The following is a 26,977-nucleotide window of genomic DNA, read 5'->3' on the forward strand; positions in this document are numbered from 1 at the left end:
CCAGGCAGGAGCTGGGCAATAGTCCAGGAGGGCGTCAGGTGGGGCAAAGGGGGCTCAGAATCGAGGGACAGTGGGGAAGGACAGGACTCCCACTCCTCCCACAGCTCCAAGTTCTGATGTGGGAGACCTGGCCTCTGGTTGGAGACACAGTCTGGCACCACCACATGGTGGCCACTCAGACTGGGAAGACAGAACTATACAATGCAGCCTCTGAACTGCCTCCCAGTTCAGTCAAGTTCTGTTTGGAGCCTCAAGCTGCCCACCCACACCTGCTGGCGACTGGGCAGAGGTGACTGGGGAGTAGCTTAACGGAAGAAGGCAGAAGAAGGCAGTCTTGAAAGTGGGGGCCCAGAAGCACCCCTACCCTCGGCACCCCTACCCTCAGGATCCAACACGGAGCCCATCCACCTTCAAGACCCAGGATCCCAGCCCACTTCCCTCGGCTCTGGGACTCCAGCCCCCCTGCATCAGGGCTGCCATTGGCCAAAGACACATTTTTAAAGTCTGTCTTCACGTTTATTGTTTCCTGGCATGGTTGAGGAAGAGCCATCCCTGCCCTCTCCCCCCAGGGGAAGTCCAGCTTCCAGCTGCAGGAAGAGGGATCAGAGCCAGACTGGAGAAAGGACTTCCCAAGGATACCATCAGCAGCCTGGGTCTGCAGCCGAATCAGCTTCCTAGACAAATTTGACAGAAGAGAAATGCTAGGGAAAGGAGGCTCCCTGGTGAGTCAGAGCAGACCTCACTGAGACCCCCCAGGAAGGAAGTGGCTTGGTCAGCTGCCAGCTAAGACCCCCCCACCACACACACACACCTGGGCCTCCCTACAGGTGCCCCAGCTGGCCAGGCCACTCTCTGCTTTAGGGCCTTTGCCTATGTGGTTCCCTGCCTGCAATTCCCCGCCACGCACCCAGCAGACTAGGCCAGTGTTAGTGCTGGGAGGAGGTGCGGGAAAGGGCACCCCTGTAGGAGGGTAGAATCCGGGCAAAGGCCGGGAGCCTCGATGCGCCCACGGAACCGAGCTCCACCTGCCACCTGGAGCTCCACCGGGTCGCTGAGCTGGGACAGCAGGGAGTGGGCCCAGTTGGAGCGGTAGCCGCAGCTGTAGTTGCCGGCGTGTTGGGGCCCCACGTAGGTCAGCACGAGGTCCGCGGAGGGGTGGGTGGTCCAGGCCACCGCCGAGGGCTCCTCTTCGCCGGACCGTAGCAGCAGGAAGGAGACGTCGGGCACGTGGCCCTCGCAGCGTAGGACAGCATCGCGGCCCGGAGTCACGGCCCCCGTCCACAGGGCCCGGAGCCGCGGCTTGGGCAGGGGTCCTGGGAGAGCAGCGGGTCGGTCAAGTGAAGCCCCTTGCCCCAGGCAGCAGCGGCCCAGCCCCGCTCCGCTGCCAGCCCCCTTCTCCAGCCAAGGTTGCTGGCCTCACACCGTGGTCACTGCGCTGTAACCGTAGTGTCTCCCTGTACACGTCCCCGCAGCCCCCAGACCCGGGCCTTCTCTGAGACTCCCTGGGGTCCCCAGCGAACGGCACTCAGGGCTTCAAGACAGGTGAGGAGAAGGAAGACAGGAGCCAGGGGAACGGGTTCCCGCAGAGGGCACAGCACAGTCAGTGGTCTGGTGGTGGACCCTGTGCGGGGGGCTCTGCCTGACCTCCGACCCCAGGAGATCCGGATGAGGAAATCAGAGGAACACACAGACCCCAGGGCCGGCGGGGGCTCGGGGAGAATTACAGCTCAGCCCTCCGCCGTGGGCGCCTGGGAGCAGGCAGAGGTGGGGTCATAATCTGACCACAGCCGACAGGCCTGTCGCACAGGGAACCTAAGGCGTGAGCCAGTGCAAAGCCGTTAGCACTCTGAACCCTAAGTTCCGGGTCCTCTCACCACGACCTCCACCAAAGCGCTACACGTAGCCCCCGTGCTCACGTCGGTTGGAAACAGGCCAAAAGGCTGGGCGTCCCAGGGCCCTGGCGGCCGACCTCGCGCTCCCCTAAGGAGCCGCCGACTCTGCGGGCAGGACCGAGGCCCAGAGCGCTTCCCTTCGGCGTCCTGGGACAGGCGGGCACCCTCGTTTTGCGCACGGGCAGAAGGAGGCTCCGGACCAATGTGCCCGCCGCTCACCGTCCACGCGCAGCTCCACGGGCGCGCTGGGCGCGGAGCCCGCGAAGGGCGGCGCCGTGTCTGTGTAGACGCAGCTGTAGTTGGCCGAGTCGACCGCCGAGACGTCGCGCAGCTCAAAGTGGGCCTCCGTCCCCGCGGGGCTCAAGAGACCGTGCACCCGGCGCTGGCCCGCGCCCTCGCGCACCAGGGAGAAGCGCACGCCGGCGCGGGGGGCCCGGCACCGCAGCTGCACCAGCGTCCCCGGCTCGGGACTCAGAGTCGCGGGCTCGGCCGACAGCTCCGGCGCCGGGAGCGTCCCTGCGGGGAGGACGCGGCAAGGCTGACGCCCAACGCCGCATCTTTCCGCCGGAAAGAGTGCGCCCCTCTCCCTCTGCTCCCTCCCGGGAGGCCCGCCTGCACCGCCCTGCGTAAAACCGCACCATCCGCCCAACGTCCCGGCCCTCGTCCTCCTTGGACGCTCACGCACGCTCCTACACTGTTCCTAACTAATTTGTGTGCCCACAAAAATAGACGGGTGTGGGGTCGTGTTTTCTTGGAGGAGCATCCGCGCCCGCCTCCCCCGCCGGCGTCCACTCCTGGGGTTTACGCCCCTGGTCCTTGGCGGGTCCTGCAGCCCCAAACTGGCCACCCTCAACAGAGAGGCCTCGGCGCCCACCCGGACCCCGGAGGCTGGGGGCCCCCGTGCATGTAGCGCCTGCATGGCCAGACTTGCGCGTGGACCCGATTATTCTTCGCGGGGCCACGAGGCTGGGCTCATTTTTCTGTCCTCAGCTGGGGAAACTGAGGCCGGGCAGATGAGTCGGGATTGAGCCCTGGCAGTTACCGGGACCCTTCCCTGGGTCTCTCCTCCCGCTGCCCCGAGGGCAGAGCGCCCCCGTCCTCCCTCCCCGCTGCCACATCCCCCAGGCTCACCATCGCTCAGCACCAGCTCGGCGGGCGCGCTGTCCAAGGACCAGAGCGCTAGCTCCTCTGGCAGCCGGTAGCGGCACGTGTAGACACCGCCGTCTCCTGGGGCCAGCGTGTTCAGCTGGAAGAAGAGGCGGTCTGGGCTGGTACTGGCCATGGGTACCTGCAGCACGTCCTCGCCCCGCCGCAGCTGGAACTGCACCCCGCTCAGGGGCGCCACGCAGGTGAGAGTCGCGCTCGAGCCGGGGCGTAGGAGCCCGGCAAACCCGCCATTCAGAGTCAGCGTGGGTGGCGGCGGCGTGGCTGCAAGGCAGGGACAGTTACTGGGGCGGCCAGAGTCCCAACCACCCCCGCTGTGGGAGCGTTCCTTGGAGCCCAGCCTCCAGACCTCTTTCGCCGGGAACAGCCTTCCTTGTGGCAAATTCCCACGCCACTATCAAGGTGGGGCAACTGCGTGGCCACTGTTTCCCAGACCCAGTCCTGGACAGGGGTATTCAGGGCCGGGGGTCAGGGTAAAAGCTACCCTGTCTCCAGGAGCCTTCTCCCCCAGGAAGCCCTCTGGGATGGTCCACCCACTCACCCAGCTCCTCTATGGTCACAGTGGCACTGGGCTCCGAGGGGGCGCCTGATGCGTGGGTCCGGTAGCTGCAGCTGTAGATGCCAGCCCGGTGGACTGGGAAGGTGGCCTGCCTGTCCTTTGGGGCCTCAGCCACCTCCAGAAACTTGTCATCACCTTCCCGCCTCAGCAGGAAGGTCACACCGCAAAGTCCCCCGAGGCACAGCAGTCTCGTGTTCAGGCCCGGTGTGATCCAGGGCACGGGTTTGGTTGAGAGCAAGGGTGGGGGCAGGGGCTCTGCGGCGGGGGCGGGGGGTGGGGTGCAGGGGTCACGGGTGGTTCTGCCTGACTTGGAAGATACAGGGCCCCAGCCGGACCTGGACCTCCACACTCATGGAAATGTGAGGGAGCCAGGAGATGGAAGGAATTGGTGGGGGTGGAGGGGTGGAGGGGTGGCGGGACAGGCCGAGACAGGGACAGGGGACTACAAGAGGAAGACGCGTTCAGGGCCCAACTGTGGCCAGGCCTGCCCTAACCGCTTCCTGAGGATTCAGTCATTTATTCCTCACAGCCTTCTAGGGTTGGTACAAACATCACCCTCATTTTACCAATGGGGAAACTGAGGCTCAGAGATGTTACCTGACTTACCCAAGGCCACCAGCCAGTCGGGGAGGGGGCCGGAAGAGAACAGGGAGAGTGAGGAGTGGAGGAAGGGAGGCCTCTCCAGCAGCCTCTCTTCCTGCCTCGAGGCCCGTGAGCCCTCCACTCACCTGCTCCAGTCACCTCCACGAGGTTGCTCAGGCTGCTCCTCCCACTGTCCATGCTGTAGTGGCAGCGGTAGAGGCCCCGGGTGTCACCGGTCACTGCTCCCAGCGGGAATCTGTACTCAGTGGCAGGTGAATCCAGGTGCACCAGTCCCTGGGCCACTCCATCCCTGAAGAGCTGGAACTCCAGGGTCCACAAGGGGCTCTGGCATGTCAGCGTCACGTTGGCCCAGGGTTCCAGCAGCGATTCGGCCTCTGCCCACAGGGTTGGCCTTGTGTCGAAGTCTGTGTGGGGATGGGTGTCAGATCTGGGGGCCCAGGCAGGGGTTCATCCCACAGCGCCCACCATGCCCAGGCCCGGCCCACTCACATTTGGCCTCCTCGGTCACTGGGTTCAGGGCGAGACCTGCGGAGACGCACCACCTGTGAGGCCCCATGGCTGTTCATTCCCACCCCTTATCTGGCCCCGGGGACCCCAGGCAGGACGCCTCACCCCAGAGCAGCAGGAGGGCCACCCGTGCAGACATGGTCAGCCTCACTGCAGCCACAGGAGTGTCTGCCGGGTGATAAGGCGCAGCCAGGGCGGCCGGGAGGGTGGGGTGGGGGGGAGGGCGCGGGGCACTGACCTCGCAGCTCATTCGTATTTCCAGGAAAGCGGGGCTCCAGGGGGTCGGGACAAAGGGCAGATGTGGCCTCAGGAGTCTTAGCTATAGCAACAATCAATAACTGCAGAATGAATAAACTAAATTAATAATAAAGAGTAAAGATAACAAAATAAATGATATAATAACAGCAAAGAATAACAAATGAAGAAAATTAATAATAAATAGTAAATGGAAAAATAATAAGAACATTTTTTAAATAAAAATAAAATTGTGAATTTCCTGCTGGTCCAGTGGTTAGGACTCCACTGCAGGGGGCAAGGGTTCGATCCCTGGTCAGGGAACTAAGACCCTACATGCCAGGCAGTGTGGCAAAAGAAAAAAAAAGAGAGAGAGAGAAAAGAAATACATTAAAATAAAATAAATACTAAACCAAGTAATGTAATAAATAATAACAAATACATTTAAATAATAGTATGGAATCATAGTTAGCAAACAAAATTACCAATAAGTAATAAAATGATTAAAGTGAAAATAATTAATTAATGATGAGAGAAAGGATAAAACACTAAGTATTAAAAACAGATAATGCAATAAATGACAACGAATTAATAAAAGTAATAAAATAATGTTAGAAATAGATAGTATAATAAATAAGAAATACATTAAAGTAATAAACGAATATTTAAATTGATGGTTTGTTTACAAGTAAAATAATTGATAATAAAATAATAAATCATAAATAAAATAAAAATAAGTAATAAAATTATGAGGCACCTACTGTTGTGGTTCACAGCATTCTGCGCATGGACTTGGGCAGTAGGTGGTGTTACTATCAGTTCCATGTTAGGCGTGAAGGAAATGAGGCAGGTGGGGGCCTGTCCTTCTGGCACATTCCCCTCTGCAAGGCCTCTCATCTCCTCCCCCCAACAGCTGAGCAGTACTGGGATCCCCACTCACCCTGGGGCAGGTGAAGGCAGTGGGCAGGGCCCCGGGCAACCCCAAGCCCCACGTGGGCCCACCCGACATGCAGTATTGGAGGTGTGCCGGCCAAGGTGGGATTCGCCTGTGTCTGGATTTTCTACACTTTGCATCATGCAGGCCTCCTGCAGGCGCATCCTGGCTCTTGCCTGGAGCTGTGGTTCCTTCTCCCTCGCTGGTTAATTCCGCAATGTGTGACCCACCATGGATTTGGAGACACATTTGCACCCAGGCCATTCAGTTCAGACCTGTGCTTCCACCCTGGTCCTGTCCCTGTGCGCAGGTTGTGGACAGTTTTCTGAGCTGCCTTTGTCATTTATTGCACGATCCATTTTTAATCGGCAGGCGGACTCCCAACCACTGCGCCACCAGGGAAGCCTTTACTTATTTTTTAATTTTTGGCTGTGTTGGGTCTTCATTGCTACGTGTGGCCCCTCTCTAGTTGCGGTGAGTGGGAGCTACTCTCTGTTGCAGTTCACGGGCTTCTCATTGCAGTGGCTTCGCTTGTTGCAGAGCACAGGCTCTTAAGTACGTGGGCTTCAGTATTTGTGGCACCTGGGCTCAGTAGTTGTGGCTCACGGGCTTTAGAGCGCAGACTCAGTAGTTGTGGCTCAAGGGCTTCGTTGCTCCACGGCATGTGGGATCCTCTCAGACCAGGGCTCAAACCTGTGTCACCTGCATTGGCAGGCGGATTCCTAACCACTGCGCCACCAGGGAAGCCCTGTGTTACTTTAAATCATGGGAAATTACTTCTTTGTGGATAAAAAAATCGACTATTGGCAAGTTCATCCATTACATCCAGTTGGTTGATGATGTTGTTCAGTTCTTTTGTAACCTTACTGATTTTCTGTCTTCTTGTTTTGTTGATTCTAGAGAGAGGGGTGTTGAAGTCTCCAAGTATTATTGTGAATTTGTCTATTATTTTCTTTCAGCTCTATCAGTTTTTGTTTCCTGTATTTTAAGGCTTTGTTGTTAGATGCATACATATTTGGAATTATGTCTTCTTGGTGAATTGGCCCTCTATCACTGTGTAATTTCTCTCTTTATTCCCGATAATTTTCCTTGTTCTCAAGTCTACTTGGTTCGATATTAATATAGTCACTGCAGCATTCTTTGACGTAGTTTTCATATTATATACCTTTTCCCACTCTTTTATTTAAGCTTACCTATATTATATTTAAGGGCGGTTTCTTATTTTCTTTTTAAAATATTCATTCTGGCGAATTCTTTTAATTGGTATATTTAGACCATTTACATGTAACAATGGATATGCTTGGGTTTTGGTCCACCTTTTTCTTTTCTGTTTGTTCTTTCTGTTGTCCGTCTGTTTCCCCTTTCCTACCTTCTTTGGGGTTATTTCTTTCTCGGGTTCCATTTCAGTTCATCTACTGAGCTTTTGATCATCTCTTTTTATGGTCTTTTTTTAGGGGTTTATCCAGGGATTACAGTATTCATAACTCTTCACAGTGTACTTAAGAGTTAATATTTTACCACTTAAAGTGGATGTAGAAACTTTAGCACTATATAAGCCTCTTTACCCTCTGCTCTTCAATTTTTTTTTTAATTTGGTACTCTAATGGTTTTCTTTGAGATATTTATATACAGTAAAATGTTCAAATGTCAAATATGTCACTGAATGAATTTTGATACCCTCCTCTCTTTATGCTGTGGTTGTCATTTATACCACATTAAAACCCTGTGGTATAAATGACATTTCATTGTCAAGGAAACTCTGCCAGACAATGTTATAAATTTTTCTTTCAACAATCATACATATATTAAAGATCGAACATACGCAATCTGTTACTCTTCCTTCATTCCCAAGGTTCAGATTTTCCTTCTGCTATCATTTCCCTTCTGACAAATGCTAAACTCCCTATTTAGCGTTGCTTTTAGAACAGGTGTGCTTGCAACAAATTGTCTTAGTTTTGCTTCATTTGAGGATGTCTTTATTTTGTTTTCATTCTTTTTTTTGAAATATATTTTTTATTTACTTATTTGGTTGCACTGGGTCTTAGTTGCAGCACGCAGCCTCCTTAGTTGCAACACGTGGGCTCCTTAGTGGTGGCATGCCAACTCTTAGTTGCAGCATGCATGTGGGATCTAGTTCCCTGACCAGGGATCTAAACCGGTGCCCTGCATTGGGAGCGCAGAGTCTTAACTACTGCGCCACCAGGGTAGTCCCTATTTTGCTTTCTTTCTTGAAGTGTATTTTCATTGTATATTGAATTTGGACTGACAGTTCTTTTCTTCAGCACTTTTTTCCCCCCCTTCGGTACGCGGACCTCTCACTGTTGTGGCCTCTCCCGTCGCGGAGCGACAGGCTCCGGACGCGCAGGCCCAGCGGCCATGGCTCACGGGCCCAGCCGCTCCGCGGCATGTGGGATCTTCCCGGACCGGGGCACGAACCCATGTCCCCTGCATCGGCAGGCGGACTCTCAACCACTGCGCCACCAGGGGAGCCCTCTTCAACACTTTAAAAATGTTGTTTCCCTGCCTTCTGGCCTTCATGGTATCCGATAAGAAATCTGTGATCTTTTGTATCAATCTTTATGTGAGGCATAGTTTTTCTCAAGCTGCTTTCAAAAAATTTAAATTTTAGTTTTCAGCTTTGCTTATGATGTGTCTGGGCATGGACTTCTTTATGATTATGCTGTTTTGGCTTCACTGAGCCTCCTCATGCCCCCTACATCCACAAGGGTTCTCCCCAGCAGGAAGCTAGAGAGAGAGGGGTTTTGACTGGGCTCACAGCCCTCCTTGCCCATATGGACTGTCTGGTGCTTGATGAAGTTGGAGCACCAGCAGAAGCTTTTCCACATGCTTCTCACTCAGACAGTGTCGTAACCAGCCTTCAAGACAGCTGCTAATGACCCTCATCTCCTAGCTTCCACACCCTTGCTTGCATATTCTTCTCTGCATTGAATCAGGGATGGTCTGTGGCACGAATATTATATGGCAGGAGTGACAGTGAGCGACCTGGACTCAACTCACTCTCTCTGGGGAAAGTCAACTGCTGTGTCATTGGGACACTCAAGCAGACTTGCACAGCGGTCCGCATAGAGAGGGACCACCTGCCAACCACACTAGCAGCCAGCCATGTTTGACATAGTGGCTGCTCTGTTGTCAGGGGCCCTGGTGAGTGAGTGGGGGTGAGTGTTGCCCTTGCCAACCCACAATGTATGGTGGAAGTGGGGGGGTTAGTTTTAGTGTTTTCAGTCGGTAGGGCATTAGCGTTGTCACTGCAGTGGAGCTGAGCCCACCTGGTCACATTCCTAGGCTCTCTCCAGAAAGACTCCCCTTGTGTTCAGGCTTGATGGAAACTGTTATTACACTTGCATATCAACCGGGTTTCTCTTTGGTTTGAATGTTTTTAGGTCTATCAAGACGACTGATGGGTGTGCATCATCCATGACACACTGACCACACTGGGAGTTTGCCTCCCTCATCAGCCCCCTCGTGTCCACCAAGGATTGAGTTCTCAACAACAGAACTCTTCAGAATAAATGTCCTGGTTGTCTGTAAAAGGTTGAGCTGTCCTTGGCGATACCACTTTAGCTGGGTTTCTCCTCAGGATGAATTGTGTGGATGGTAAAAAGAAAAAACCCAAGTTCCACTTTTGCCTGAGGTGCTCCACTAGCCGCAGGGGTGGGGAGACTTCCAGGTCTCCTGAATGGCCTCTTCCGCTTGCCCCACCGCACTGCTCTCTGGAATGAGCTCTCAGGTGTGCCATGTGGGTGGCAACTGCAGCCTTCCTCACATTCTTGCACTACCCAGGGTATCTGTCCAGCACGACTTTGCTGGTGTTTAGTAAGTATACAAGGAAGTGTAAACGTGCCCCTAAAATGCTGAGAATAGAACGGCAGGGGCATGTGTTTTCATTTCTGCTGGACTTGCAGAGACCAGCTTTGCGAATTTTAGCCTCTACTCCAGGGTGGAATGTGACGTGGCCAGGATAGCTGCAACTTGGGAGAAACCTCTGGAAAGAGTACTGGGTGACTGGCTTGCCGCAGAGCAGGGGAACTCAAGCCCTCGGGAGGTGAGTCCTGAATTAAGCAAGACACAATAAAGGGCTGGATGGTGTCCTGCAAGCCAGGCCTGGGAATGGAGAGCCAACAGCTTCCTTACCCCAGGGGACCCACACATCCTCCTCTTCCCAGGCGACAGGATTTCGGGACAGGAGACAGAAAGTGAAGGGTGATTCACCAGGGCTTTGCTGCAGGGTCCACGCCACATTCAGGGACCCCCTTTGGAAGCATGGAGGCCCAGACGGTGAGGGACGTGGTGCTGAGCCCACCTCTGCCCTCCCTCCAGGAGGCTCTGGCTGGGCCCCCCGCCCGTGGCCTCTCTGGGCACCCTGATATGGTTGAGAGTCTTCCCTGCCCCCACCCTCAGTTAAGGTGAGGATCAAAAGGGGTGATTAAGGGCAGAGTGCCCAGCACGGTGCCCGGCCTGTAATGAGTGTGTGCAAATGTTGGCTTCTGGAGTGGAGAGTCCTTGGAGTTTCACTTTGGAAAGAGTGTGGAGGATGGGGTGGGGAATAAATTAGAATCATATACAAACATAACCATACATACAGCTAGGAAAGAAACATGCTGCTCCAGGTCTCGGCTGGACTCCACCTAAGTGGTGGCCTCGGGCAGGTGTAGCCACACCTTCAAGTCTCCCTCCTTGATTGCGCCCACGCCGCAGGGGCTTCTGGGAGACGTAGTCCATCCTGGCGTCCGGACAGGAGGAGACGAGCGCTCGGGGTGGGAAGGACCACCTGGCTTTGATGTAACGTGACATCCCCACCTGCCAATCACAGACCAGCCCAAAGTTGCCAGGGAATCCCGCCCCTCCCCCAACAGAGCCCTCTCCACAGCGACCACTGAACCGCCGGGCGGTGGGCAGGCAGAGTCCCAGCCCCAGAAGCCCCCGGCCAGCGGCCTCGGGTAGGTGCACGAGATGCGCAGGGGCCCACTCCCGAGGCCAGGGAGGTCAGAGGCGGAGGCCTCGCCAGATCTAAGAGAGGAGGGGGGGCCCAGCTACGCCAGAGGGTGTGCAGACACCCCCAAGGCGACCGAGGGCTACTGAAGCCCCCTAGGAAGCTTCAGGTGGGGGACGCCTGTGGACGCCGTGTGCGCGAGGCGAGGTTTAAGGCGCCGCCCGCGGGCCGCTGCTGGTGCTCGTGGAGGTTGGATCGCTGGCTGAAGGCGCGGCCGCAGCGGCCGCACGCGTAGGGCTGCTCGCCGGTGTGTGCGCGCGCTGGGCGCGGGAGGCTGCAGTTGCGCACGAAGGCCTGGCCGCAGTCCGCGCAGATGCAGGGCTTCTCCCCCGACTGCAGGCGCTCGTGCTGGTGCAGCGCGGAGCAGCCCCGGAAGGTCTTCCCGCACTTGGGACAGCCGTAGGTCTGCTCACCGGTGTGTGCAAGCCGGTGCTGCGCCAGGCCGGAGCGGCCCTTGAAGGCCTTGTCGCACAGCCGGCACGCGTAGGGCCTGGCGCTGCTGTGCGTGCGCCAGTGCCGGCTCAGGTTCGAGCGCTGGTTGAAAGCTTTGCTGCACTCTGAGCAGGCGTAGGGCTTCTCGCCGGTGCTCCGCCAGGTGCGAGAGCAGGCCGAATGCCTTGGTACGCTCGGCGCACTCATGGGCCTTCTCCCCGCGCGGCGAGCACCTCGGCCGGAAGGCCCGCGGAGCCAGGGCCGTTGCGCAGTTGCGGTGCTCGGCCGAGTGCGTCTTCTGGTGGCCCCTGGAGGCCGGAGCAGCGCCCGAAGGCCTGGCCGCAGTCGGTTCACATAGGGCCGCTCACCCGTGTGGATGCCCTCGGGCTGCAGCAGTCTTGAGGTGCACGTGAAGGCCTTGCCGCACTCGACGCTGGCGTACAGCCGCTGAACCGGGCGGCCGGGCTCACGGGGAGAGGACCCAAGGCCTGGTCGCACCTAGGACACATCCGGGGGCCCTCGTCCATCCGCTGCTGCTCGTTGGGGCTCAAGCGCTTTCCGCACCGGGCGCACGGAAGGGGCTCCTCTGCCGCCTGCATCAGCTCCTGCAGGGCCAGCGGGGACATCCGGGTACAGGCTTCGCTGTGCCGGCCCGCGGCAGGAAGCTCCACGAAGGGACTCTGCTGGAGAGAGGCCGGCGGCAGGGTCCTGGGACAGGGATGTGCGCGCAGGCGGCAGTCCGAGTGGACCTTGCACAGCGCAGCGCGGGGGCAGCTCCAGTGCAGCACCTGGACCCCACGGTGGTCACACGCAGGGGTCTTCTTCCCAGGGGGTGTCCTGGGTTGCTGCACCAGGAAGGAGTTCTGGCTGGAGGCCCTGGCACCCGCTGGGCACGGACAGAGGCCCTGCCCGGCATGCGGCCCCTGGGGATGACCAGGTCAGGGTCTGGAGAGGAGGTGGGGCCACGTGACTCTTGCACCAGGCGTCCAGCTCCTGCACTCTGACAGTCCCTGCAGTGGGGCTCACACCCAGGGGAGTTGTCCTGCTGACCACGTTCCCTCCACGCAGGTCTACCCCGAGAGGGGTGTCCTTCGGCTGGGTCCTCCTCCAGGGGCCTCAGCTCTGTCTTGTGCCTCTCTGCCTGGCCCCTGTGGGCTCCCTGGGGATCTACCTTGGGGCTGCCTTCCTGCCGAGAGCTCTGGGCCCAAGGCTGCATCCCAAGGCCAGCCCACAACACGGTGTCCAGGCTGTGGGATCTGGAAGAGCAGAAGAGAATGAAGGTTTGCAGGTCCCTAAGAATGCTGACCCCAGGATGGATGCCTACTGAGTGGCCCCCACTCTCGGCAATCCAGGGAAAGGGGCAGGAGGAATGACACCCGGCCATGAGAACACTGGAGCTTCCTGTCCCTACTCTCAGGACCCATGACACTCCAGAGACCTGCTTCCCTGCCTCTCTCTGCTCCCCGGCACCCTCCCTCCTCCTTGCCACTGCTGGAGTACCTTCACCCCTGGCTTGGGACCTCAGTGGCCCCTCCCTCAAGCAACAGGGACACCCCAGTTTCTCAGGGAAACTCCCCAGTTTCCCTCCTCCACTCTGACTACCAGGCCCCCGGAGCCATGCCCTGATGGCTCCCTGCCTCGGCCTGGCCCAGCTCTGTCCACCTGCCATTAGCCAGCTCTTCTGTAAGGTGTGAGATGCGACTCACCTGGCAGCAGGGCTGGAGGCCCAGTGTGCCCCTCCCCACTTCTACCAGGCAAGCTTGGTTCTCAGGACTGCCAGCCTCATCTACAAAATGGGTATGATAACTGTAAATATAAACAGCTGAGCAAGGGGGCCCTGCTCATTCCAGTGACAGCCAACACCAGAAAGGGGCTGATGTCTGCAATTACTATTTCCAAATTCATCTGTGGCCATTGTTGGTTTCCTACTGCTGCTGCTGCTGTAACAAATTACCACAAGTTTAGTGGCTTAAATCCATGCAAATTTATTATCTCAGTTCTGGAGGTCAGAACTCCTCAATCAAGGTTTCGGCAGCATTGCTTCCTTCTGGAGGCTCTAAGGCTCGGTTTGCTTGCCTTATCCAGCTTCTAGACACCACCTCCTTCCCTGTCTTGTGACCCTGTCTTCCATCTTCAAAGCCAGCAGTGAAACATCACTTTCTGTGTATGTCATCATATATCCTGCATATACACTCTGACCCTCCTGCCTTTTCTTGTACAAAGACACCTTGGGCCCACCACGAATCTCACATATCAAGATCCTTAATCACACTTCATAGTCCTTTTTGCCACGTGAAGTAAATTCCCAGGTTCTGGGTACTAGGACGTGCATATCTTTTGGAGAAGCAGGGAGCATTATTCTGCCTACCACAGTGGCCTTTTCTGAGCTTTTTATATGATTTACTGGGGAAAAACAGTAAATGCATCAAGATGCCATTTCGGTGAAACAAAACTATAAATACTTATCCTGGAATCTTGACAGATACTCAGAACCATCCCATCTGCGGAGGGGCTTGCTAGGTGGGGCGTGGCTGCAACATGCAGCTGCACTCCGCGAGGAGGGGCAGGACGGAGGAAAAGGCTCACCCGGTGGGGAGGAAGATGGAAAGAAGGGGAAGAAGAGGACATGCATGTCAATCAGGTTCCTGGCCAGTGACAGTCACTGATGACCAGAAAACTGACCTATTAAAGAGCCCATGGGTAAGGATGAGAATTTTCTCTAGGTTCTTGTTCCTTCCAGAACAAAGACAGATCTGTCCAGTGCAGCCTCTGCGTTATGAATGTGTGACCACAGTAAATCACCATCTCACTGAGCACCAGGGCTCAGGCTCGCCTCCTTTTGCTGTGTGGAAGGCAGATATTCCTCTATCAAACATTCCAGAACTCCCAGTTTATTTAGGGAAATTGCTTGTTCCAACCTTCTCCTTCAACCCACTGTTGCTTTCCCATCAGTTTTGCAAATTTATAACAAGCAGTTGCCCAGGAACTGAAAGCAATCAGGACGCATTTAAACAGGACGCTACACATTTTCAGCCAAGGACACATCAGAATGGCTGGATGTGGGTTCCTTTCAGGATTCTGCTGCCAGCCATCACTGGTGGGTTGTTTTGCCTTGGATATCTCAACCACAACAGCAGAGATGCATCAATGGTCTGCGCTCTGGGGGGAAATGTTTTGAGTGGAAATTGGACACACTGAATTGGTTAAAGGTGAAAATGCAGAGGAAGGCACGTCCCGCAGATGGCGAGGGGCCATCTCACTGGCCGGTGCCACTGCTCTGCTCGTCAGGGGGCCGCTTGCTGGAGCCCGGGAAGCTGAAGGCCCAAGGTAGGGGTGTCTTGTCTGGTCCTGTGTTCAGCAAGTAACTGCTCTGGGGCATTCTCCAAAGAAACAAGGATGGACTTCCCTGGTGGCACAGTGGTTAAGAATCTGCCTGCCAATGCAGGGGACACGGGTTCGATCCCTGGTCCAGGAAGATCCCACATGCCGTGGAGCAACAAAGCCTGTGTGCCACAACTACAGAGCCTGCACTCTAGGGCCCGTGCACCACAACTACTGAGCCTGCACTGTAGGGCCCGTGCACTACAACTACTGAGCCTGTGCTCTAGAGCCCGCGAGCCACAACTACTGAAGCCTGCGTGCTTGGAGCCCGCATTCCACAAGAAAGAGAAGCCACCACAATGAGAAGCCCACACACCGCAATGAAGACTAGCCCCCACTAGCTGCAACTAGAGAAAGCCCATACACAGCAACAAAGACCCAAGGCAGCCAAAAAAATAAAAAGTAAATTAAAAAAGAGGGCTTCCCTGGTGGTGCAGTGGTTGAGAGTCCACCTGCCAATGCAGGGGACATGGGTTCGTGCCCTGGTCCGGGAAGATCCCACATGCCACGGAGCGGCTAGGCCCGTGAGCCATGGCCACTGAGCCTGTGCGTCTGGAGCCTGTGCTCCGCAACAGGAGAGGCCACAACAGTGAGAGGCTCGTGTACCGCAAAAGAAAAAGAAAAAAGAAAAAAAGAAAAAGGATGACAGGAAGGACATTCACAGAAAGATAGACAAAATGAAAAGGCAGAGGACTTTGTACCAGATGAAGGAACAAGATAAAACCCCAGAAAAACAAGTAAATGAAGTGGAGATAGGCAACCTTCCAGAAAAAGAATTCAGAATAATGATAGTGAAGATGATCCAGAACCTCGGAAAAAGAATGGAGGCAAAGATCAAGAAGATGCAAGAAATGTTTAACAAAGACCTAGAAGAATTAAAGAACAAACACCTAGAAGAATTAAAGAACAAACAAACAGAGATGAACAATACAATAACTGAAATGAAAAATACACTAGAAGGAATCAATAGCAGAATAACTGAGGCAGAAGAACAGATAAGTGACCTGGAAGACAGAATGGTGGAATTCACTGTCATGGAACAGAATAAAAAAAAAGGAATGAAAAGAAATGAAGACAGCCTAAAAGACCTCTGGGACAACATTAAACACAACAACATTCACATTATAGGGGTCCCAGAAAGAGAAGAGAGAGAGAAAGGACCCAAGAAAATATTTGAAGAGATTATAGTCGAAAAATTCCCTAACATGGGAAAGGAAATAGCCACCCAAGTCCAGGAAGCACAGAGAGTCCCAGGCAGGATAAACCCAAGGAGAAACACACCGAGACACATAGTAATCAAACTGACAAAAATTAAAGACAAAAAAATTATTGATAGCAACAAGGGAAAAACGACAAATAACATACAAGGGAACTCCCATAAGGTTAACAGCTGATTTCTCAGCAGAAACTCTACAAGTCAGAAGGGAGCTGCATGATATATTTAAAGTGATGAAAGGGAGGAAATTACAACCAAGATTACTCTACCAGGCAAGGATCTCATTCAGATTCGACAGAGAAATCAAAAGCTTTACAGACAAGCAAAAGCTAAGTGAATTCAGCACCACCAAACCAGCTCTACAAAAAATGCTAAAGGAACTTCTCTAAGTGGGAAACACATGAGAAGAAAAGGACCTACAAAAACAAACCCATAACAATTAAGAAAATGGTAATAGGAACATACATATCGATAATTACCTTAAACATGAATGGATTAAATGCTCCAACCAAAAGACACAGGATCGTTGAATGGATACAAAAACAAGACCCATATATATGCTGTCTATAAGAGACCCACTTCAGACCTAGGGATACATACAGAATGAAAGTGAGGGGATGGAAAAAGATATTCCATGCAAATGGAAATCAAAAGAAAGCTGGAGTAGCAATACTCATATCAGATAAAATAGACTTTAAAATAAAGACTGTTACAAGAGACAAGGAAGGACACTACATAATGATCAAGGGATCAATCCAAGAAGCAGATATAACAATTATAAATATATATGCACCCAACATAGGAGCACCTCAATACATAAGGCAACTGCTAACAGCTATAAAAGAGGAAATCGACAGTAACACAATAATAGTGGGGGATTTTAACACCCCACTTATACCAATGGACAGATCATCCAGACAGAAAATTAAAAAGGAAACACAAGCTTTAAATGACACAAGACCAGATAGATTTAATTGATATTTATAGAACACTCCATCCAAAAACATCAGATTACACTTTCTTCTCAAGTGCACACGGAACGTTCTCCAGGATAGATCACATCTTGGGTCACAAATCAAGCCTCGTTAAATTTAAGAGAACTGAAATCATATCAAGCATCTTTTCCAACCACAGCACTATGAGATTAGAAATCAATTACAGGGAAGAAAACGTAAAAAACACAAACACATGGAGGCTAAACTACGTTACTAAAAAACCAAGAGATCACTGAAGAAATCAAAGAGGAAATCAAAGAATACCTAGAGACAAATTACAATGAAAACACAACGATCCAAAACCTATGGGATGCAGCAAAAGCATTTCTAAGAGGGAAGTTTATAGCAGCCTACCTCAAGAAACAAGAAAAATCTCAAATAAACAATCTAACCTTACACCTAAAGGAACTAGAGGAAGAAGAACAAGCAAAACCCAGAGTTAGTAGAAGGAAAGAAATCATAAAGATCAGAGCAGAAATAAATGAAATAGAAACAAAGAAAACAATAGCAAAGATCAATAAAACTAAAAGCTGGTACTTTGAGAAGATAAACAAAATTGATAAACCTTTTGCCAGACTCATCAAGAAAAAGAGGGAGAGCACTCAAATCAATAAAATTAGAAATGAAAACAGAGAGCTTAGAACGGACACCACAGAAATACAAAGCATCATAAGAGCTACTACAAGCAACTCTATGCCAGTAAAATGGACAACCTGGAAGAAGTGGACAAATTCTTTGACAGGTATAACCTTCCAAGACTGAACCAGAAAGAAATAGAAAATATGAACAGACCAATCACAAGTAATGAAATTGAAACTGTGATTAAAAATCTTCCAACAAACCAAAGTCCAGGACCAGATGGCTTCACAGGTGAATTCTATCAAACATTTAGAGAATAACTAACACCCATCCTTCTCAAACTCTCCCAAAAAGTTGCAGGGGAAGGAACACTCCCAAACTCGTTCTATGAGGCCACGATCACCCTGATACCAAAACCAGACAAAGATACTGCAAAGAAAGAAAGTTACAGACCAATATCACTGATGAATATAGATGCAAAAATCCTCAACAAAATACTAGCAAACAGAATCCAACAACACATTAAAAGGGTCATACACCATGATCAAATGGGATTTATCCCAGGGATGCAAGGATTCTTCAATATACACAAATCAATCAATGTGATACACCATATTAACAAACTAAGGAATAAAAACCATATGGTCATCTCAATAGATGCAGAAAAAGCTTTTGACAAAATTCAACACCCATTTATGATATAAAGAAAAAAGCTCTCCAGAAAGTGGGCATAGAGGGGACCTACCTCAACATAATAAAGGCCATATATGACAAACCCACAGCAAACATCATTCTCAATGGTGAAAAACTGAAAGCATTTCCTCTAAGACCAGGAACGAGATAAGGATGTCCACTCTCACCACTATTACTCAACATAGTTTTGGAAGTTCTAGCCATGGCAATCAGAAAAGAAAAAGAAATAAAAGGAATACAAATTGGAAAAGAAGTAAAACTGTCACTGTTTGCAGATGACATGATACTGTACATAGAGAATCCTAAAGATGCCACCAGAAAACTACTAGAGCTAATCAATGAATTTGGTAAAGCTGCAGCATACAAAATTAATGCACAGAAATCTCTTGCATTCCTATACACTAACAATGAAAGATCAGAAAGAGAAATTAAGGAAACAATCCCATTCACCATTTCAACAAAAAGAATAAAATACCTAGGAATAAACCTACCTAAGGAGGTAAAAGACCTGTACTCAGAAAACTATGAAAGAAATCAAAGATGACACTAACAGATGGAGAGATATACCATGTTCTTGGATTGGAAGAATCAATGTTGTGAAGATGACTATACTATCCAAAGCAATCTACAGATTTAATGCAATCCCTATCAAATTACCAGTGGCATTTTTTTTTTCTTACAGAACTAGAACAAAAAATCTTAAAATTTGTATGGAGACACACAAAAGACCCCGAATAGCCAAAGCAGTCTTGAGGGAAAAAAATGGAGCTGGAGGAATCAGACTCCCTGACTTCAGACTATACTACAAAGCTACAGTAATCAAGACAATATGCTACTGGCACAAAAACAGAAATATAGATCAATGGAACAGGATAGAAAGCCCAGAGATAAACCCACGCACTAATGATCAACTAATCTATGACAAAGGAGCCAAGGATATACAATGGAGAAAAGATAGTCTCTTCAATAAGTGGTGCTGGGAAAACTGGATAGGTACATGTAAAAGAATGAAATTAGAACACTCCCTAACACCATACACAAAAATAAACTCAAAATGGATTAGAGACCTAAATGTAAGACCGGACACTATAAAACTCTTAGACGAAAACATAGGCAGAACACTCTTTGACATAAATCACAGCAAGATCTTTTTTGATCCACCTCCTAGAGTAATGGAAATAAAAACAAAAATAAACAAATGGGACCTAATGAAACTTAAAAGCTTTTGCAGACCAAAGGAAACTACACACAAGACAAAAAGACAACCCTCACAATGGGAGAAAATATTTGCAAACGAATCAATGGACAAAGGATTAATCTCCAAAATATATAAACAGCTCATGCAGCTCAATATTAAAACAACAAACAACCCAATCAAAAAAATGGGCAGAAGACTTAAATAGACATTTCTCCAAGGAAGACCTAACAGATGGCCAAGAAGCACATGAAAAGCTGCTCAACATCACTAATTATTAGAGAAATGAAAATCAAAACTACAATGAGGTATCACCTCACACCAGTTAGAATGGGCATCATCAGAAAATCTACAAACAACAAATGCTGGAGAGGGTATGGAGAAAAGGGAACCCTCTTGCACTGTTGGTGGGAATGTAAATTGATACAGCCACTATGGAGAATAGTATGGAGGTTCCTTAAAAAACTAAAAATAGAATTATCATATGATCCAGCAATCCCACTACTAGACATATACCCAGAGAAAACCATAATTCAAAAAGACACATGCACCCCAATGTTCATTGCAGCACTATTTACAATAGTCAGGTCATGGAAGGAACCTAAGTGTCCATCAACAGACGAATGGACAAAGAAGATGTGGTATATATATACAATGGGATATTACTCAGCCATAAAAGGGAACAAAATTGGGTCATTTGTAGAGACGTGGGTGGATCTAGAGACTGTCATACAGAGAGAAGTAAGTCAGAAAGAGAAAAACAAATATCGTATATTAACGCATATATGTGGAACCTAGAAAAATGGTACAGATGAACTGGTTTGCAGGGCAGAAACAGAGACACGGATGTAGAAAGCAAACGTATGGACACCAAGGGGGGAAAGTGGCAGGGGGGGTGGGGGGGATGAATTGGGAGATTGGGATTGACATACATACACTAATATGTATAAAATAGATAACTAATTACTTAGTTATCTATATAACTAAGTTATAAAAAATAAATAAAAGAGGGCTTCCCTGGTGGCGCAGTGGTTGAGAGTCCGCCTGCCGATGCAGGGGACACGGGTTCGTGCCCTGGTCCGGGAAGATCCCACATGCCGCGGAGCGGCTGGGCCCGTGAGCCATGGCCGCTGAGCCTGAGCGTCCGGAGCCTGTGCTCCGCAATGGGAGAGGCCACAACAGTGAGAGGCCCGCGTACCGCAAAAAAATTAAATAAATAAATAAATAAAATTCAATTTAAAAAAAAAAAAGGATGACAAGAAGGACAGGACCCTGCAGGACCCATCACACATGTGATAATTGCACAACGCTTCCATCCCCTCTGGCCCTGTGCAGGACTGGCCTTTGACCCAGGGCAGGTGAAGCCGACACCACCCCTCCCCTTGCTGGTTCTCCTTCCCCCACCGGTGGCATTGATCAGGGCTAATTCCTTGGAAATCCAACACTTCCCCCGTACTGTGGCAACTGCCACTTTGTACCTTGGTTTCACCACCTGACAAGTTAGCCAGCTGGATCTCGAGACCAAAGGGTGGGTACTCGGAGCCCCTTCTCCAAGCAAGTGTGAGGACACCTGGGTGACAATGAACACTGGCACATCTCACCCCCTGCCAAACTGTCCATGCGACCCTGACAGACTCACCACCCATCACCACGTGAAAAAATGGGAGGATGTGAAAGAGAAACATCTCTTTCCCAAACACTTGTGGGTTTGAGTCCAAGGATATTCTTCCCAGGTGGGAAGTGAACTGGATGCAATCCTGCCTGTCCACCTGAGGTACTGACTGTGCAGCTTCCTGAGAACATGGGTGGGGGTGACATGGGCACACTGGGGAACAGGCAGCTGTGGGCCCCACCTGCCCACCAGCGTGATAATCAGCAGATGGGGACAAATCTAACCTACAGCGGACACCAGCTCAGGGATGATGGAGCTGGGCTCAGTAGCCATGGCTCCTGAGGGGCCCTTCCTGGGGGAGGTCAAGGGAGGTGCTTTCTCTAGAATGTGGAGCCTGCTGTGCAAATAGACAAGTTGAAAGGTCCAGGTTCCAAAAAGCGTCCTTGTACACCAGGACTGGCAGAGCTGCTGGCAGCAAGCCCTGTTGTGCGTCACCCACTGCAGATAAACTGCTCAGACTCATCCAGCACTCTCCACAGGCAGAGTCTGCCCTGACAAGGACAGATGCACAGGAAGAGCCGGCAGAAAAAGGCAAGTGCAGAACGCACTCCCACACGGCTGGTGGGAACGGAAAAGGACGCGGCCAGCCACTGTGGACAACAGCCTGGAAGTTGCCCCAAATGGTTAAACATGACACCGCAACTCCACTGCTATGTATCTACCCAAGAGAAATGAAGACAGGTGTTCAAGCAAAAACTTGTATGCTAATGTTCACTGCAGCATTCTTCATAACAGCCGCAACAGCTGTAACATTCTTCATAACAGCTTCATAACAGCTTCATAACCCAAATGTCCATCAACTGATGAGTGGCTAAACAAATTGTTGTCTATCCATACAATGGAATATTACTCAGCAATAAAAAGGGATGAAGTACTGATACTCGGTTGGACCTCGGAAAATATCATGGTCAGTGAAAGAAGCCAGACACCAAAAGACCACATAGTGTATAATTCCATTTATATGAAAAATCCAGAAAAAGCAAATCCAGAGACAAAGGGTAGATTCGTGGTTGCCAGGGGCTGAGGGGAGGAAGAATGGGGAGTAATTGCTTAATGAATATGGAGTTTCATTTTGGGGTGCTGGAATTAGTGATGATGACTGCACAACACAGAAAATACATAAACTAAAAAATATACCAAAAACCAACCTGAATTGTACACTTTAAAATGGTTCATTTATGTCATGTGAATTGTATCCCCCCCCGCAAAAAAATGGAATGTACTCATGCCGCAAGGTGTTCCTGCCTTTGGCGTGCCAGTGTGTCTGCCCAAGGCCGCCTGGGCCAGACCACCCTGCCACATCCAGGATGTCATCTGTGTGTGTGTGTGTGTGTTTAAACAATACTCTTGTAGCAAGAAAAACAAGGTCTTCAAAATTGTTAGGTAAAAATAAAACATCAACTTCTTGCCCATGGCCAAGCTAACTGCACACCAAGCAGTTTTCACATCAGAAGCTTAATGCCAGGTTGACAGCATTCTCCCACAGGGCACAGACTTTTCTTCAATTGGGTGTCTCTTAATCCACTCGTTTCGAGAAGAAAACACTTTGTGGGAAGCTGGACATACCTGCTGGGAATAAATGGGTAGCATGCTGGGCACAGGGCGATGCCTTATGGTGTCCCCAGCCCCAGGGCACTGCTGTCACCAATTCACAGATGGCAAGCTGTGATTCAGTGAGAGCGAGACTTGGGCAGGACGTGGAGCACGTGTGCTCATGCCAAGCCTGTCTGACCCTGGAGCCCTGTCTCCGCACCCAGGGGGCCCACTGGCTCCTACCACCACCCACGGCTTTCAGCATCTGCTTCTCACAGGTGTGGGCTTCACCCCCTGGCAGGTGTCTGCCAGTCAGAGAGCTGTGCAGGGCAGGCCCATGCCGCCGTCACCCCAGCTTTCCCTGTACCCCTGAGTCTCTGCCTCTGGGCGCTGCAGGTTTTGCGGATTTCCTTGGTCTGCCTCCGAGAAGCCAGGCTGACCCTGCAGGAGGACCAACTGCAGAGCTGCTGGCGCTGCCACCAGGACCCTCTACTAATGGGGATCAGTCCAGGGACACCACCAGGCTAGGATCTGAGGTCCCCACACACAAGGGAGGGGGGGCTTCCCAGCCACGAGTGCTTATGTGGGGACCCTGCCACCCCTTCTCCTTGTACAACTATAACCCCAGGGTGAACTCCAGCCCCTCACACAGAGGAGGGGACGCCACATGAGTGCGGAGCAGCAGGGGGGCAGGCGCCCAGGTTTCTGTGCATAAGCTCAGGAGAGGGACCAGACTTCTACAATGTGTATCCTGGAAGCCCCAGAGCCGGGTTCCAGGTCCCTCTGACACAGCACCAGGTCACCTGTGTGAAGGACACTGGGACCTGCCCCAAGGCTTCCAGTGAATGCTGCCCCCGTGGGGTCATGACTGCTGGCCTCACATCCCGTTTTGCACAACAGCTGGCAGCCAGAGCAGGGCCTCAGGCCACCCCGAGTATGACTTCCTGGACCCCCAGGGACCCAGAGGCCAAGGACCCACAGGATGAGAGAAGACGCCAGGGCAGCCTGGCCAACCCAGGACAACCAATCACCGTGGAATCAGTGGGCATGAGGTCACCTAGGACTGAGCAGGTTCCACTGAAGGAGGCTGTAGTGGATTGAATGGCACCGCCACCCCCAAAAGATATGTCCACACCCTAATCCCTGGAACCTGTGAATGTGACCTTATTTGGGGAAAGGGTATTTGCAGGTGTACTTAAGAATCTTGAGGACTTCCCTGGTGGTCCAGTGGTTAAGGCTCTGTGCTTCCCTATTTACAATAGCCAGGTCATGGAAGCAACCTAAATGCCCATCAACAGACGAATGGATAAAGAAGATGTGGTACATATATACAATGGAATATTACTCAGCCATAAAAAGGAACAAAATTGGGTCATTTGTAGAGACGTGGATGGATCCAGAAACTGTCATACAGAGTGAAGTAAGTCAGAAAGAGAAAAACAAATATCGTATATTAACGCATATATGTGGTACCTAGAAAAATGGTACAGATGAACCAGTTTGCAGGGCAGAAATAGAGACACAGATGTAGAGAACAAACGTATGGACACCAAGGGGGGAAAGTGGCAGGGTGGGGTGGTGGTGGTGACGGGATTAATTGGGAGATTGGGATTGACATATATACACTAATATGTATAAAATAGATAACTAATAAGAACCTGCTGTATAAAAAATAAATAAAGTTAAATTTTAAAATTAAATAAATAAAAATTTTAAAAAAGACTCTGTGCTTCCACTGCAGGGGGTGCAGGTTTGATCCTTAGTTGGGCAAGTTCCACATGCCGCTGGGTGCGGCCAGAAAAAAAAAAAAGGATCTTGAGATGAGATCATCTTGAATTCCTGGGGTGGTCCCTAAATCCAATGACAGAATCTTTATAAGAGGGAGGCAGACAGAGAAGACCAAGATTGGAGTGAGGCAGCCACAAGCCAAGGAACACATGGAACCACCAGAAGCCACGACAGATGTACAGGATGATTTCTGCCTCAGAGCCTGCCGAGGGTATGGCCCTGCCAACACCTTGATTTCAGACTTCTGGCCTACAGAACTGAGAGAATAAAGTTCTGTTGTTTTAAGATGCCCAGTAGGTTGTAACTTGTAGTAGCTACAGGAAACCAATTCAGAGACCGGCCCAGCACCCTGTACAGGATGGGTGGGTTGCACAGCGGGCTCTCCTGATCCCTGGTGATGCAGAGTCAGATGACTGCTCAGTGCCTAGACAGACGGTCAGGAAGACTGGGTGGTCCCAGGAAGCAGCAGCCCCCGTCTTACAGGAAGGGACCCTGAACTCACAGGAGGCAGGGGCTGAGGGCACCCATTAGCCATGTGCACAGGGCACCTCCAGAACTGTCCCCAGACACCCTGCTCCCACCGTGGCCCCTCTGCCCAACTGCTTCCCAGCACTGGACTCAGCAGAGGGAAGCTGCAGACCATGGCTGCGTCTCTCTGCCTCTCCTGCCCTGCTCCTAGCCTGCACCATCGAACTCCCTTACCTGTAGCTGGATGACTTTCCAGCCATGGACCCAGGATCTGTGACTGAGCTCGGCAAGGGCTGCCAGGAGCCTGTCCCTGGCCCTGAACTGCAGCTGCTTCAGGTGTTCTACCAGTAACCTCCCGTCTGCCCTGGGTAACCATGACCTCCACTCTGAGTGCTCGCCCAGCTTTTCTAACTGTCCCCGGGGCTGCTGGTGTATGGGAATAGGACACGAGGCAGCCACCTTTGGGCAGGGAGGTGGGGTGCTGAGAGGTTAATATGACCCAGGCTGAGTCCTGCAGAACCGCATGGCAACAGCCCATGGAAAGGAGGTTAGTGAGGTTGAACGTTCTCAGAACCTGGACATGGCCCACTGAGGCTAATAAGAGGGTTTTCAGGGAAATCAAGAGAGGCAGCTTTGAGGTGAGGAGGGCACAGATTCCGTGCTGAGGCCGGGTCGGCTCCACCACCCTGAATCACAAGCCAAGCTCACCCCCACTGACAGCCCCAGAGGACGCAAATCCTAGCGCGCCTGTCCTATTCTACACCGTACACCCAATGGGAAGGCAGAGCGTGACACACAGTAGGGCGAAAGGAGTCACCCTCTGAGTGCGGGCTAAACTCCCTTCTATGCCTGTCCTCCCGGTGGTGCCTCCCCTCGTGGGCCTCAGCCTCCACGATCGGGATGCGGGACGCGGGAGCCACATCTACAGAAGACAGACCCGCCCGGACCTGAAGGACGGACTTGCGGCGGCCAGCCAGGGCCCGGAGCATGCGGACCGGAAGTGCTCATGTCAGGCCTCCGCCGGGGACCGCGCGTGCGGGGGTGGCGGCCGCGCCGAGCGCCCCGAGGCCCCGCCTTGCTGGCTGGGGTCGTGGGTACGCGCAGGATGCCACTTACTCGCTGAGGGCTGCCGGCACGGGTCCCCTGCTCTCCGTCCGCCCCAGGACTCCGGTTGTCGTGGTAACCGAGGCCAGGGAAGCGTGTGCCTGCGTCGTCGCCAAGGAGATGGCGTCCCGGACGGGGCAGTCCAGCCCACCCGGCCGGGGAAAAGCGGGTGAGTGACCAGGACGGTGGTTGATAGCCCTTGCCCCAAGTCAGACTTCTGGGAGATCTGGACAGGGAAAGGCGTGGAAGGGTCGCGGGTGGGAAACACCTGGGCGGCTCTGAAACGTCCCGGTGAGCGGGTCGCTCGCCAGAGCTGAAATCAGAATCTCTGCGAGTGGGGCTCGAGCATCTGGGTTTGAAAGCTTCAGGGCAGATTCCGAGGCCCCCGGGGCCCCAAAGGTGACGCTGAGCCTGCTTGCTCTCCTGGGAGGGAAGCGCTGGTCAGGCCCCGCCCCCCCCCGCCCCCTATGTCAATCCGCATCTTTTGCCCACCTATCCCGTGGCCCCTGCACCACAACCATACAGACACATCTGATGTTAGCCGATGCGGCCCCCTTACGGCACTCAGCAGCCGGCTGTGACGGCCCCAGCGGTCTGCTCCCACTGTGTGTCCCTTTCTCCATCCTATGGGTGTTTGCACATCAAACGCCCTGGCTCGGTGAGGTCTGTCTTCCTGCCCAGGGGCAGTGTTAGGGCTTGGTTGAAGCTGTTGGTGGGGCTTACCACGCTCAATGAGGTTGGAGCGGTGGCTGAAGGGCACTCGGAGGGCCGCTCGCCTGCATGCCTACCCTGATGGAACACGGAGGCTTGGCCAGGTTGCTGCAGAGGAAAAAGTGTGGGTGCGCGGGTGTGCCGGCGTGTGGGCAGCTTCCACCTCTGGCAGAAGGCCCTTGTGCACTCCCTGGGGCTTCTCACTGCTGGCTCTCCCAGGGCTCAAGGGGCTTACAAAATTGGGACCTCTCATGTCTGTGGGTGCACTGCTGGGAGAGCGTGGAGCTCTTGTGAAAGGACCTCGCA

General features: G+C 52.1%; 2 protein-coding genes across 2 annotated transcripts; both read right to left on the reverse strand.

Annotated features, from left to right (window-relative positions):
- Nucleotides 1-508: 508 nt before the first annotated feature.
- A1BG (alpha-1-B glycoprotein) lies at nt 509-10,705 on the reverse strand. The gene is made up of 8 exons (XM_073796768.1): nt 10,495-10,705; nt 4,964-5,044; nt 4,708-4,743; nt 4,344-4,622; nt 3,598-3,870; nt 3,024-3,320; nt 2,112-2,408; nt 509-1,313 (listed from the first exon to the last, which is right to left on the reverse strand). Exons 1-8 carry the CDS (start codon nt 10,703-10,705, stop codon nt 916-918), a joined length of 1,872 nt encoding a protein of 623 aa, XP_073652869.1. The 3' UTR covers nt 509-915.
- A 295-nt stretch (nt 10,706-11,000) lies between these two features.
- ZNF837 (zinc finger protein 837) lies at nt 11,001-26,083 on the reverse strand. The gene is given in 6 exon segments (XM_019928948.3): nt 11,001-11,487; nt 11,489-11,643; nt 11,645-11,687; nt 11,689-11,803; nt 11,806-12,592; nt 25,973-26,083. Coding segments are annotated over 5 exon segments (948 nt in total). The 5' UTR covers nt 11,963-12,592; nt 25,973-26,083; the 3' UTR covers nt 11,001-11,009.
- Between the last annotated feature and the right edge of the window lie 894 nt (nt 26,084-26,977).

This window comes from Tursiops truncatus, chromosome 19 (assembly GCF_011762595.2).
Source record: "Tursiops truncatus isolate mTurTru1 chromosome 19, mTurTru1.mat.Y, whole genome shotgun sequence".
Classification (NCBI taxonomy): domain Eukaryota; kingdom Metazoa; phylum Chordata; class Mammalia; order Artiodactyla; family Delphinidae; genus Tursiops; species Tursiops truncatus.

What these genes read in the sequence shown, in the direction of transcription:
- A1BG (XM_073796768.1), bottom strand. Translation starts at nt 10,705, where the DNA reads ATGTCACGTTACATCAAAGCCAGGTGGTCCTTCCCACCCCGAGCGCTC. An exon ending in AAATACGAATGAGCTGCGAG is followed by an intron (nt 4,744 to 4,963) that starts GTCAGTGCCCCG and finishes GCGTCTCCGCAG; the next exon opens with GTCTCGCCCTGAACCCAGTG. An exon ending in CGTGGAGCTGCGCGTGGACG is followed by an intron (nt 1,314 to 2,111) that starts GTGAGCGGCGGG and finishes CTGCTCTCCCAG; the next exon opens with GACCCCTGCCCAAGCCGCGG.